General features: G+C 49.9%; 2 protein-coding genes across 2 annotated transcripts in view; both read right to left on the bottom strand.

Moving 5' to 3' along the window:
* Positions 1 to 590: 590 nt before the first annotated feature.
* Positions 591 to 3,880, bottom strand: Ccin (calicin). Its single transcript, XM_005362105.2, has one exon. It carries the CDS (start codon positions 2,648 to 2,650, stop codon positions 884 to 886), a length of 1,767 nt encoding a protein of 588 aa, XP_005362162.1. The 5' UTR covers positions 2,651 to 3,880; the 3' UTR covers positions 591 to 883.
* Positions 3,881 to 7,242: 3,362 nt separating this feature from the next.
* The window catches only part of Glipr2 (GLI pathogenesis related 2), a 21,584-nt gene continuing 14,173 nt past the window's right edge, over positions 7,243 to 14,653 (bottom strand). Inside the window, exon 5 of the mRNA XM_005362104.3 lies at positions 7,243 to 8,644. Coding sequence (XP_005362161.1) covers positions 8,484 to 8,644 — 161 coding nt within the window. The 3' untranslated portion in view covers positions 7,243 to 8,483. The remainder of the gene's footprint in view (positions 8,645 to 14,653) is intronic.

The raw sequence follows: 14,653 nt of genomic DNA, 5'->3' as shown, positions 1-14,653 counted from the left end.
CGCTCTCACTACCTCAGTTACAGAAAAGGAAATTAAGACCCAGAGATATAAATTAACCGACCTAGAATGACCTAGCAGGCACTCAAACCATGCCACCTTCTCCCTGTTACACACCCACAAGCTTGGCTCCACTGTAGGTAAGAATCTCTTCCTTCTTCCTAATGCCAGCTGGGCATTCAACCCCACAATTCAATCTTCTCTTTCCTGGGGAAGGTTCTCAGTGAGCCTCTCCTATTAGAAGCAGCTGTGAATAAGCCTCAACTTCCCCAAAAATGAGACACAAAACCACCCTTGGCACACAAACACGACCGGCTGCTGACCCTGCCTGCTCCTGAGCTTTGCTTACACACCACCTTCCTCCCCAGCCCACGAGGCTACTCTCCGGGACCTGGGATGGATCCCGAAGCAAACATGCTGGAAGAACCCTCAGCATCACATCTCTGAGTAGATCACTGAGAGGTGACTATAGGAGTTGAGAATGGGGGGGGGACAACCCCTAGCCCAGGGTTTGGGAGGAACCTCAATCCCCACCCACCACCCATACACCCCGAGGGTTATTTTTCCTGTCTCAGTTTGGAGACCTCCAGTGCTGGAGAAACTCTAAAAAAAAAAAAAAAAAATCTGCCCAGTGGGGGACTGGTCCCTGAGAGATGCTGCCATCCCACCAACCAGAGACTCCACGCCAGTCTCTTCTAGTTATCTCCAGAGACTTGTTCACCCTGAGCGTCTAGCCACGGATAGCATCCCCAGCCCAGGAGTTCCATCTCAGACCCGAGCATTGACTACACTAAGGGCAACCCAAGGGCCACATTTCCTCTCTTGCTTTCTGTCATGAAATTGTGAATAATAATGCATTTACTTATTCTCCGACTTAAAAAGCTGTTTAAATTCTTTGAAGAATCTTGCAAGGTAGCTTGGCTAGACAGCAGGCGGGACAGTCCAGTGCCTCAGGCGGGGAGGCGAGGGTCTTCCATTCTCCTAACTTTTGGTCCAGCAAGTAAGCATTAGGATTGATGGTGTAGTCCTTTGTCTGGATGTCGCTGGCCGTGGTGACACCCCCACACACAAATACCTTGTTGTCTCCAATGGAGCAGATAGCGTGGGACACATCCAAGGGACAGTTGTTGGGCAACAGAGGCACTGAGGTCGTTGACTTGTTGGCCTTTATCTTTTGTAAGTTGATTTCCACGCTCTGCCGGTGGCTGTGCACACGGAGGATGTTGTCTTGATGGAAAGAGAGCAGAGGCCGGTGGTTGAATTCAATGGGGAAAGTGATACACTGGACCACTTCCCCTGTGTTGGTGTCAAAGCAGTCCACTACACCCACCCGGGAGATGTAGCCCTTCACCAGGCATCGGCCAGTGACAATGTACAGGTTCCGGTCACCCTTGGTGATCACTGCTGTACCATCCATAGGGATGCTCATCTTCCCTGCCAGGCACCAGGCTTCCTTTCGCTCGTCGTAGCGATAGATGTTGGAGACATACCTTCGTGGGGCAATGCTCCCACCCACTGAGTACACTGTTCCCCCACAGGTCACCATGGTGTGGAAGACAAGCCCAATGGGTAGGTCAGGCAGCTTGGTCCAGGAGTTATCATCCATGTCATAGCGCCACGCTGTCTTTAGTCCTGAAATCTGCTCAGTGGTGCCACCCGAGATGTAGATGTAACGGCCAGCAGCAGTTGCGCTCAGCGCCGCGGCTCGGTAGGGCATCTCTGAGAGCTTCAGCCACAAGTTCTCCTGGATGATATACGCAAACACTCCATCGTTGAACTTGCCCTGGGCCTTCTGGCCACCAAGAATGACCACTGAGTCAAGCAGGGCCCCTTTCCGCTGATAGGTCAGCAGGCTGCATGGCCGCTCCTGCTTGCGGTCCATTAGGACACTCTCGATCAAGGTCGCGTGGGCGGAGTTGTTCTCCAGTCCCGTCAGCTTATTGCTGGCAAACATCAATGTCTTGTTGGAGACGGCATTGAGATTGATGTAATTGAAGAACTTCTTGAAGTATTTTTCCCGTTCCTCCTTCCGGAAGTACACCCAATTGATGAGGGCACTGAGAGCCTGGTCCTCATTGAGCACGTGAAGGTTTTCATCACGGAGCAGGCGGCCAAAGATGACGGGTGGGCAGCGCATGAAGTGCATAGAGCCCTCGGGGCTGGCCCAGAAGTGGAAGTTGTCACGAATGCCCGAGTAGGCCAAGTCTGACACTTCTTTGAGCTCGAATAGCTCAGCCAAGAAGAGGTAGCGCAAGCAGTTGGCACGTCGAATGGACTTAATAAGGAAGTCGTTGCAGTGAATCCGGAGGCGGGGGGTGTTGAAATACTGAGCGCCCCGTAGCAGCTCCTCCACATTCTGCTCTGAGATCACCACTTTGCCGCTGTAGAAGTAGTCCAGGAGCTGGTCCACCGTGCCTGGACTCAGGTAGTTGGGGTCAATGGTGATGAAGAGCTCGTCGGTGGTCTTCATTTCATTGCTGGCGACGAGACTTTTCACCAGCGGAGAGACGGCAGCCAGCACGTTGCGATGTGCGAAGAAGACGTGGTGGTCCACAGTCAGGGCCATGTCCCAGTACTCTTTGCGCTTCCTCTGTTTGTTCAAGTTCTGCAGCACAAAGCTGTTGTAGTTTTTCTCTGTGAATTCCAATTTCATGCTGCTTCTCGTTGGCTGAGACAGAATTCAGTAGCTGGTACTGGAGGGCAGACTTTTTCAGGCCTTTGGGATTTGGACTGATGGTTGTTTGCAGAGCAGCAGCTGACCAAAGAGGAGGGAGTGGGGTGGGAGGGAGGGTGATGTCATAGAATGGGTGAGGTCATCATAATGCAGCCCCCCACCCCATCCCTTGTCAGAGGCACGGAGCCTTTCTCGCCTTAGAGGACTCCAGCCTGCCGAGACCTTAAGGACCTAGTTCAGGCCAAAGTTCAGGGAATGAACCACGGTGTTTGCAGGGGTCTTTCAAGCTGCAGTTCAAGGTTTCACCAGGAATGTCTGGGCTGGTTTGGGTGGGGCAGGAGGCCGCTCTGCTCAGTGGAGATAATGGGAGGGGAGGAGAAGAGGTTACCTTTATCTAGAAGCCTCCCCTTTCACCAGGGAGGTTGGAGTCCCAGTGTCTTCGAGGCTACTGCCGGCAGCGCGGGCCTAGAACTCCAGCACCGCCTGCCTTCGCCCCTTCCAAGAAGCCGGGACCGCCCACTTTACACGTTCTGGTTCTTAGACCCAAAGGCCCTTTTTCTGCCAAGTTCCTGGGCATCTGAGAAGACAATTCCTTGGCTTCTGACTTTTGTAGTCAGGACACCATTTTCGTTCAACATTGAGAGGTGGGTGACGCTCAGTGGAGCAGAAACGGAGAAGACAGCCAGCACCAGGAAGATGGGAAGGCTTGGAAACCGCCTGCTCCAGATTTCCCAGTATCTAGTAAAATGCCGAGCCAGTGCCTGGCCGGTTCTCTCCATCCAGAGTTACTTTGATAAATTCGCTTGGGCCTCTGACTCCTTTTCTGTAAGATGGTAATAAATAACTGAGCAGCAATAGGCACGGTGTTTAGCTCGCAGCAAACGTTCAAATAAATGCCAGCTGCTGTTTCTTAGCAGTTTTTGCCGCCGCTGATGAGCGCTGGTGGGAGGCTGTGGGCGTCCGCGGAGCTCCCGGCGGGTTGCAGGAGCCTCCTGTGGCCGCACGGTGGGGCTGCAGTGTCACCTCCCGGCAGGGAGCTGCTCGCTCTCGCGCTCAGCCGCCCCAACCGCTTTACAGGAAGGAAACCCGCCGCTGGGGTTCCTTTCCGCCTCTTTGTCGCGCCTGGGGCTCCTTGGTGTGTGAGCGACTCGGAAACTCACGCGTCTGGACCCAGGGCTCACAGTCAGGCAGACCGACACCTATTCTCATTTTCCAGCTATGGACAGAGCCTAGCTTGGCCGCTAAAGAACAGCCTTGCCACTTAATGCCCTTGTGCTGGTCAAGGAGGACCTGGCTCAGACCCTGATGTCCACTCTGGGCTCTAAACCCTACTCCAAACCTTTAGGTCCTCCTGAGTGCTCCTCTCAGGGAGACTGCCAGCTTCATCCCGACCCCTCCCCAGCCTTTCTCTGGTTGGCTTTGATTCTCATTCATCTTTTCATTCAAAACCTTTTCTTTATTCGGGGAGCTTGGTAATTTGAAGTTTATTTTTAAAACAATTACTCTTGAATATTGAAGTTACTCATCTTGATGCCTGATGTCTGGGGTGCCAGAGAAAGGCTCAGAACTTCTGTCTCCCTCTTTGGAGGAATCTTTAGGTTCTAGTCCCATTCCAGAGAATTCCCTGTGTGGCTCAGCTCAGTTCCCCACGGTCCAATCTCTCTCCCTCTCCCTGGGAGTTTTTCAGCGCTGCATGCCTCCCCAGCTCTCATCACCTGAGAAGCAGTGGCCACTTGGCTGGAGGAAGCATCATGATGCTGCTAAGGATGCTTGACTCCCACCAGCATCCCAGCCAGCGTTCAGACCCCACTTGCTGGGACATTTACCAGAAGTAGAAGATCAACAGACCTCTGAGCACCAGGACAAGAAGGCGTGCACTCACTGTATGCCTCCAGCCAGAGATCGTTGCTGGTCCAGGAGGACCTGACAGACCTGACTTCTGAGGCCTGGACAGGAGAGGCTTGCTCAACTCAAATTCAGCTGCCATGCACTCTGATCTTAATTGCAGAGCTTGCTGTCCTCAACAAACTTAAGACAGAAAGCTCAGAATCCCTATCGCTTGGTAGGCAGAGGCAGGAGGGTCTCTGAGCTCAGGAGTTTAGATCAGCCTGGGTAACATAGACCTTAAAACAAGTAGGGTGTGGTGGTCCATAGGTATCTCAACGTTCAGGAGACTGAGGAAGGAGGATCATAAATTCAGGCCAGCATCGGCAACATAACAGACTGTCTCAGAGTTAACAATTTATAAAGGAAAAAGGTTATTAAACTGTTCTGGGATATAGCTCAGAGGACAGAATGTTTGCCTTCTATATACTCACTGGAACAGGCAGAACAGCCTGCGTTTGATCCCTAGAACCACATAAACTAGGTACGGTGGCACATGCCTGTCACCTAAGCAGGATTAAGAGATAGAAATAGGCGGGGCAGTGGGGGCACGTGCCTTTAATCCAGCACTCAGGAAACAGAGGCAGGTGGATCTCTCTGAGTTTGAGGACACCCTGGCCTACAAAGCAAGTTCTAGGACGGACTCCAAATCTACACAGAGAAACCCTGTTTCGAAACAACGAAAAAAGAAATAAGAAAGAGGAGGATTGGGAGTTCAAGGTCACCCCTTAGCTATGTAGTCTTGAGTTCTAGACCAGCTCGAACTACTTGAGATTTGTGATGGCAGGTTAAAATGCTTACCCAGCAAGCCTGGCCCCCAATCCAATTCTTGGAACCCACATAAAAAGTGAAAGAACACAAGTAACTCCACAAAATTGTTCTTACACACACACACACACACACACACACACACACACACACACACACACACAGAGTTTTGCTTAGAGACAGGGTATTTTGGTTGACCTGGATGCATCGAGAAAGAGGGAATCTTAATTGAGAAAATATCGCCATTGGATTGGCCTGTATGCCACTATGGGAGGTGTTGCCTTGATTGATGATTGATGTGGGAGGGCCCATCCGCCTGTGGTTGGTGCCATCCTTTGGCAAGGGGTTCTGGGTGGTATAAGAAAACAGGCTGAGCAAGCCCGTCCACAGCATTCCTCCAGTCTCTCCTTTAGTTTCTGCTTCCTGGCTCCTTCCCCGCTTGAGTTCCTGCCCTGACTTCCCTCAGTGATGGACTGTTTGCTACCTAAAAGTGTAAGATTATATAAACCCTTTCTTTCCCAAGTGCTTTTGATCATGGTGTTTAATCATAGTACAAAAACACTAAGATTGGGCTGGAGAGATGGCTCAGTGGTTAAGAGCATTGCCTGCTCTTCCGAAGGTCCTGAGTTCAATTCCCAGCAACCACATGGTGGATCACAACCATCTGTAATGAGGTCTGGTGCTCTCTTCTGGCCTGCAGGCATACACACAGACATAACATTGTATACATAATAAATAAATAACTAAATAAATATTTAAAAAAAACCACTAAGATACAGGGTCTCTTTATGAAGCCCTGGCTGTCTTGGAACTTGCTAGGTAGATGAGGCTGGCCTCGAACTCCCAGAGAACTGCCTGTGCTTGTCTCTGTGCACCCCCACGCCTGGCTAATGAAACATTCCTTTAAAATTTAAGAAGGAATGACCTGAGGCGGAGCTGCCAGTTTGAGGCCAGCCTAGTCTACATAGCAAGGGCTAGTCCAGCTATACTCTGGGAGACTGGGTGTGCCCCTGTCCATCTGTTCAGCCAGCAGCACTGCCTGGCTCTACTCCAGTCCTGGAAAGCAGCTTTTTCCTTAGTCTCAACCGACGGTGGAAACAGACTCCTGCTTAGAGACCGGCTTCCTTCCAGCTTCCCTCACCTGGTGATGTCTCTGCTGGTGTCCTAGGAGTCACCAGGAAGTCACTGGCTGTTGTTTGGTGCAGCCAGAAAAGGTCCCTTTCCTGATCTATTCCACTCACCCTCTCTTCCTGTCCAGCTCAGAATTTTTCATATTTGGGAATTTCCTGGGGAGGAGACCCTAATATTCAACCCTTATAGATTGATATCATCATATTACAAATTCTTAACCAAGGGCATTTTCAAAGATATACAGACTTACCAGTAGGAAGGTCGGGATAGCATCTCACAATCTACTCTTCTCAAGTCTGTCTTCAAAGCTGGGGGTGGGAGTGGGAGGGTAGGGAATGGGGTGGGGCTTTGAAGCCAGTGCAAGCCAGATCCTGCCTTCCTTTTTCTTTTTAAAACAGGACCTCACAAAATTGTCTGGATTGTCCTTGAAATTTCCGATCCACCCGTCTCGTCTCCGTTTCCAGAGGAGTTAGGATTCCAGGCTTGTGCCTCTAGGCCAGGCTCACCTGTCCTTACCATTAATAACTGAACTGCAAATAGCTTAAATTTGCTGGGGCTCTGTTTGAAACTCCCTTATATTTCCAGTTTCACCAGTCAATCCATGTGCTTGAGCTCAAATTCCTCGCACCTAGGGCTGTCTGCCCTCAGAGCTAGGAGGTTGCACACTTCCAAAGTGACTATTTTAGCCCCTCTGGGGAGGGGCTGGGAAGGTGGAGTGGTTCAAGATGGATTCAGAGTCCTGAATTATCTCAGCCACAAACTAAAAGCATTAGAGGAAGAAATTACACAAAAGGAAAGGATTTTATTCTCTCATTAGTCGATATCCCTGGATGAACCAAATGGCACAGGGTGAGACTGTTCACAGTCTAACAAAGACCGGCAGCCTCGGTTTGTCCTTAGGTCAACAACCCCCTCCTCCAACCCTTCCTTTGGCAGAAGGAGCTGCTGTAATTTCAGAGACACTCAACTGGACCTCTGGCTTGGTCCCTCCTGAATGGACCTGGTTAAACCTCTATTCACAAGGAACTGTGTATAGGTTGAGGCAAAAAGCAAAATCAAATTGGCGTTCCTAAGCTTTCTGTTTGGGCTTCCTCCTGGGAGCATTTGGGCTGGTCACACATTCCAGGAGGGAGCCACAGCTCAGCTGCAGCTGCAGCTGCCCTGGACAAGCCTGGGTGGTTACCGCCTCCTGGGTTGGGGAAGGAGAGAGTCTGTGGGGTTTCCTCTAGGGGCCCCCAAGTGACCTCACCCTCACCCCTACACCACTGACTTCATAGTCCAAGACCTTGGCCAAAAGCCCAGGCCATGCGAGGGTCCAGTGAGATGAGGTTGGGGGGTAGGGCTGTATTCCAGACCTAGCCCCGCCCCCAGAAGCCAGAAGTAGTGCTGTAAGCCCTGAAATTTAAGAGGTGTGAAAGGCACTAGTGGCTGTGGCATTTGCTCTTTAAAGGGTAAAAACTCCGAGGAAGTAAGGGTTTGTTTTTCCTTCTCCATTTGCTCTTTGGCAATTCCATTAGGGAATCCCAGCGGGTGTGGGATGATACCATGTCTTCCAGCCGAGAACGAGAAATCTCAGTGACTCTGTGGAATGGAACTGGTCACGCGTCTCTAATGCAAGCTGCTTTATGTCACATTTAAAGGAAGTTTTAATACTCTCCAAAAAATCTACCAAAAGGAGATTACAGCGCAGGAAGTTCCCATCAAACGACCTTACTTCTCAGCGTGGTAAATATTCAGGATACACAAAGTCCGAGGATAGATATCAGAAGTAAGAGATACACAAAAGAAGTCTGCATAAAAGCTAACAGCAAAAAGATGTCAAGATTGATCTCACCCAAATCTAAGTAACTGTGGTCTAGGTAACCTTCAGGATAAACGCTTCGGATGTCCATCCTTTAACTGGGATGAGCTCATGCCCAGCCGCCTATAGTGTGCACAGTACGCCCATGGGGCAGACCCTCGGCTGGCTCTTTGTTGTTCTGTGGGCACTTCGTATGTGTGTCTCCAGCTTCTCCTGACACCTGGTGAGCTACTTCTTTGGAGGTGGGACATTTTCTTCGAAGTAGCCCTGGTTGACGACATTCCCTGCAGGAAAGTATCTGGCCACCACAAAGGAGGAGCCGTCACTTGCCGATGCCTTCCCCACGCCTATCTTCTTCGTATTCTTCCACACCATGGCTGTGAAGTGTCCTACGGGAAGACAAGGGAGGCACAACGAGCGGTCAGCCGAACCCTGAAGAGGATGCTCAGGGGACCCTCAAAACCTGCATGTTCTTGTCCGGCTCAGGTAATTAGATACTCGCAGATGCCGTTCATGAAGAAGAAACAAAGCACACAGCTGCACATGTCAATCAATCCCACAGACCTCAGCCACCTCAGCACTTTCTCACAGTCTCGCTGAGATCATGACAAAGCACAGTGGTCCCAGTACCTGTGACCTCAGCTTCCGGGCACCAGCCCTCAGTGGCGCCCCCCCCCACCCGAAACTGAACTTTTTGTGTTTTAGATTTTTAAATTTCATTTTATGTGTATGAATGTTTAGCGTGCTTTTATATGGTCACCCAGGAAGTCAGAAGAGAGTGCCAGACCGCCTGGAATCAGGGTTTTGAATGGTTGTGAACCACCATGTGGGCGCTGGGAACTGAACTCTGGCTTCTGCAACAGCAGCAGATGCTCTCCCTCTCCAGACCCTCAGACTGAACTCCTGAAGTTCTCTGTTATTTTCTGATGGTCTTTTTTCCCCCTGTGTCTTACTTGACCTCTCAGGAACATACAGTCCGTGTCCCTTCTTTTCAAAGCTTCCTCCCTCACTGAGTTCCAGGACACCCGTCTCTTCGCAGCCCTCCCGTCTCCATCTTGGTCTTGCAGCCTCTTCAGCCTCAGTCCAGGCACTCTCTCCTTTCCTTTCTATACCCTGCCCTTCATGCAGTTTCCTCTTTCCCTGACTTCCAGCTGGATTTCCCCGGTTCAGTCCTCCGCGCTCTGCTCCTGACACAATCACCACGCACTTCTACTTGGATGACACACAGATGCACTCTATCCAGATCTCACTCTCGATTTTGGTCCGCCAGACTTGCTCCTCTGCTGACTTCCCATCGGTATCAACAACATCTTTGTGCTCATAGCTGAGGGATGAGCCTGCATCCATTCCTCTCCTGGATTCCTCACAACCACCTACCGCTAATCCCCAAGGAATGCGACTCTAAAACCTAGCTCAACTATATTCTTCCAAAACCTTGGCTTCATTCGTAGCTTTCTGTCTTGGAATGATGCAACATCTCCTGACTGCTCTTGGCTCCACTTCCAACCTCTTTCATTCATTTGTCACTGTGAGAATGGGAAATCTCACTGCGAATGAACGGGAAAGATCGTTAGATCACCCTGAGACACAAGTCGTATCCATTTAACTTCCTCAAGTCAAAATCTTACACTCCTAGCTGCACCTGGATTGCAAGCTAATACTTTGGCCTGGAGGCTTCCTTCCTTCCTTTCCCTGGACACAGTAAGCTGCTTCCTATTGAGAAAGCCCTGTAAGAATGAAGCCTTGCTCCAATCAGCCTACGTGCGGATATTTTTTTCCCAGTACTGGGAATTGAACCCAAGACTATAAATGCCAGTAAGCACTTTACCACCGTAGACGTCCAGCCCTTGGGAGCTCTCCTACTGACTAACAGTTTCTCGTCCCTGAGATCTGAATAAATGTCATTTATTTAAATAAGCCTTACTCAATCACCCTTTCATTTGCCAGAACATCTCCCTCTCTATCCCGCCCCACACCCTGTCTTTCCCCTTCTCCATTCCTACTGGCTCCTTCAACCATGACACTTACATGGCAAAGAACAAGTTTTATTTTTTGTTTTGCAGAGTTGGAGTTTATTAAAGACATTTAAGTTAGGCTCAGACATGAAGGTTGAGTGGGAAAGGGAGGTGCCCAGAAGAAATCAAGGCTTACTCAAGAGTGTGGACTTCTCAAAGGGAAAGTCAGAGAAAGGAAGGCAGGCATAGCTAAGCATGGCCATAGCTCTCCATGGGAGTCAGTCACAGTTCATTGGCTGTGTCTGGAGAGAGAGGAAACATTACACTCTGAGGGTCAGGAAAGCAGGCTTGGCACTGAAACTGGCAGCAACTGCCAAGGTTTCCTCTTTTTTTTCTTTTTTTTTTTAAGATAGGGTCTCTGTATCTCAGGAAGCTTCATATTCAATATGTAGGCAAGAATGACCCCCTCTTGTATTACAGCATGTGTCCACATACCAGCTTCCATACAGTGCTGGGGATCGAACCCAGGACCTCCAGTCTTACACACTCAGCTTGTGTGGAGCTGGGGATCGAACCCAGGACCTCCAGTCTTACACACTCAGCTTGTGTGGAGCTGGGGATTGAACCCAGGACCTCCTGTGTTACACACCCAGTTTGTGTGGAGCTGGGGATTGAACCCAGGGCCTCAAGCATGCAAGGCAGGCACTCTAGCAACTGAGCTATACTCCTGTCCCACTTGCTGCTGTAAGTATGTGTTACTCTCATTGGTTAATAAAGACGCTGACTGGGCAACAGCTGAACAGGATAAGGGAAGGCAGAAGGGCCAAACCGAGAATGCTGGGAACAGAAAGGGCAGAGCTGGGAGTCGAGAGCAGACAGAGAGAAGCAAGATAGTAAGATGGACACGCAGAAAAGGTACCAAGTCATGTGGCAAAGCATAGGTAAGAAATATGGGTTCATTTAAATGTAAGTGTTAACTAGTAACAAGCTTAAGCTATTGGGTGAGCATTTATAATGAATATTGAGCCTCCATGTTGGTTATTTGGGAACTGGCAGGCAGAAAAGAAAAGTCTGCCTACCCACTGATTTCTATTCTTACTTATTCCTTGGCCTTCACTGGCTTTGAAGTCAAAGATTGGGGCTGTCTTCCTATCACTGTGCATAGTTCATGCTTAATATATATAAAAAATTTGTCATCAGGCCTAGTGGCACACCTTTAATCCCAGCATTCAGGAGGCAGAGGAAGGTGGATCTCTGAGTTTGAGGCCAGCCTGATCTACAGAGTAAGTTCCAGGACAGCCAAGGCTACGCAGAGAAACCCTGTCTTAAAAAACAAAAGCAAAAAAAATTTCATTTATCTGTGTGTGTGCATGTGAGTACGTGCATGTGTGTTTACATGTGTGTGCATGTGCGAGTGTGTGTGCGTGCGTGTGTGCGTGTTGGGGGGCACAAGCATGCCTCAGAGCACACGTGAAGGAGGTCAGAGAACACCTCTAGAAGTCAGTTCTCTCCTACCTAAACTCAGGCTGCCATCTAAACCCAGGCATCTCACAGGCCCATAATTTTTAAATTTTGAAACTTCAGCACTTGGGGCAGAGGCAGGAAGATTGTGAGCTCCAGGTCATTCTGGAGTACCTGGTAAATTCAAGCTTCCTTAAGCCATACAAAGAAATCCTATCTCAAAGATTATTTTTTTTTTAAAGCAAAAGAAAAGTTGCTTAGGTCAGATCTTTACTTATCTTTAAATTTGTGATATTTGTATTGCCCTCCGCTCTAGAAAGTCTGTTTTTCAGCTCTGAGGAGAGCGCCCTTCTGTCCTGGCCACCCTTGGTTGTTACCGTGGTTAACAGCTCCAGGCACTGGGCAGCCCTGCCAGGCAGTCCTGCTTTTCTGGCTGCCTCTTAGCCAGGACTCAAGCCCTTTCTCCCACAGGCTACTCTAAAGTGACCACAGGCTTTGGCCATCGACCCTCTTTCTCTCTGTTTCCCAGAGAAGAAGGAAACTTCCATCATCCACTGGTTGCCAAGCAACTAGCGGGACAGAAAGTGTGCATCAGTGGCTAGATGCCCGCGGCAGCTTCTTCTTAAGGGAGGACACTGAGCAATCTTCTCTGCGGAGATTTCCGTTGGCACAGATAATCCCATTATGGTATTTACAGACGAATTAAGAGACACAACTTCCTTAGCAACGTCAGATACATACTGGCTTCTAGAGCTAAGGGCCAGCAACAGTTCCTTTTTCTTTTCTTCTTTGTCTCCACCCCTTAAAGGGATCACATCCTCTTTCCAGCTGAGGACCGAAACTTCCTAGAATATGCCTTTGAAAAACCACACTGAACCTATTACAGCATACCCTTGCAAAGAAACAATGTACGAAGGCCAGAAGGAATGAAACGACCGTTTCACTGCTCCGACACTGCAAAAGAGGATATACACACACACAACTCAGGAAAACGTGCACAAGAAACCAGAAACTTAGATGGCATTCAGACGCTATGCCAGGTCAGATTGATTAGTCCTCATTTAGAATAAACAAATCTATTCACTTAACCAGGACAGAACAAAGTAACTAAGAATGTTTGTTCCATGCAGCACATAGCAGGGCCCAGTGAGTAGGTGTTATCAGGGAAGGCTGCTGGGGGGAGGGGCTGTCAGGCCAAGCCGACTGCAAGGTATCTCACAGGCCTTTCACCTATATGAACTCAGGTCAGGGAATCCCAAAACACAATCAGGGAGAAGCCAGGAACTGAGAGATTCGGGCAGGATTGACCTGACAAGCCTCAAGGTTCCGGAAGCCTCAGTTCTATAACACCGAGCAATGCCCTACCTGCAGCTCCAGTGTCATTTGTCCCCAGGCACCGTCTCTTGGTGTAGAGGCCATGGAAGAGGCACCAGGTAAGACCAGAAGACTTGAGGAGACCTCTTTGTAGGTCTCAGTCTTCTCCTTGGCTAAATGGGCAGAAAAGACCCCGCTTCCTGCCGCCTTGGAGGCTGGCGCGGCTGTGGATGCAATCACTTAGTAAGCATCAAGCAGCGGCACACGCAGCTCCGAGATCCAGCATGTGTCTGGTTGCTCAAGAACCTCACTCGTGGGGAAAGCAGCAAGGAAATAAAGTATTTGGACACTATCTGTATCCTTAACACTGCTCCCTCCTCCTCATTCAGTGACAGGGTCATTGTTATCTGAAGCTCTGGCAGCTGCTTCCTACTGCTCAGACTGGCAACTTTGGAAGGGGGGTGCCAACTGAACAAGAAAGTGTCCCAGGTCTGCACCTAGAGTTGCAAGAACCCTTCCTGGACAGGGTGAGCAGTAAGCCACAGGAAACAGCGAGAACATGTCATTTCCTGCTTCTGAAGAAACTCTCCAGGGGATGGGAGGCCCCAAGTGGCTCTACCCTTATGTAGGTGGGATGGTAGGGTTGGGGTGGGGAGGGAACTCCTCCCCCTTTCAGTTTCTCTGGTGCTTTGAATCATATACACATTCTTCTTACCCTGTCTGGGGACCCAAGAAGGGTCTGAGTCACTTCTTAGGAAAAGTGGGGAGGTGGGGGTGGGGCAGTGAGGCCTGCAAATGAGGCAGAAGGACCTCAGAAACCAGAAGAGCTGCCCAGACGTTAATAAGATAAATGTTTACTGCTCAAGGCTGGGGAAGTGGCCCATCCTAAGCACTGGCGCAAAAAGCTTGCCTAGTGTGGGGGTGAGAGCTCATTGGCTGGGCAGTCAAGTTGCTGAGCTCAAATTCAGTGAGAAGCCCTATCTCAAAAGCTAAGGTGGAGAGCAACCGAGAGGAAGATCTTAGACAGCAACCTTTTCACACACATTTGCATCTTACACACGTATCTGCAAACACACACACACACACACACACACACGTTTACTGCTTGCCCTAAAAAAGGCTATAACAAAGGTGGTCTCCTCTGGTTCTGCATCACCAATTCCCAGAAGCGCTTGGGAGACCACCACCAGAACTGACTCAAGTTCACACCACAAATGGCAGAGCTAGGAAGAGCCGAGCTTTCCTGAATCTTAGAATGCAAGAGGAAGGGAAACCCCCTAGTACCATGAGGTGTGGAGAAGGGGCAGGAAGAGGAGGGAGGTGTGAAGGAGGAAAGGTGAAGAGTGGCCTGACCCTTTCCTGACTGCCTCCAGGGAGCCACAGCAGTGCAACCAGAGCAGCTGAGGCAGAAGAAACACCAGAGACAGGATAACCAGTCAGTCAGATGTTCTCAGATACTAGTTCAAGAAAGAAGCAGCCAGCTCAAATCCAGACTCCAGAGAACATGCTGCAGTGAGGAGAACACGCTGCAGTGAGGGGAACATGCTGAAGTGAGGGGAACACGCTGTACTGCGAGGAACACACTGCAGTGAGGGGAACACACTGCAGTGAGAACACGCTGCAGTGAGGGGAACACACTACAGTGAGAACACGCTGCAGTGAGGGGAA

The sequence above is a fragment of the Microtus ochrogaster genome, linkage group LG5 (assembly GCF_000317375.1).
Source record: "Microtus ochrogaster isolate Prairie Vole_2 linkage group LG5, MicOch1.0, whole genome shotgun sequence".
NCBI lineage: Eukaryota > Metazoa > Chordata > Mammalia > Rodentia > Cricetidae > Microtus > Microtus ochrogaster.
Note: the sequence above shows the minus strand (reverse complement) of the source record. Positions and strands in the feature narration are given on the sequence as shown.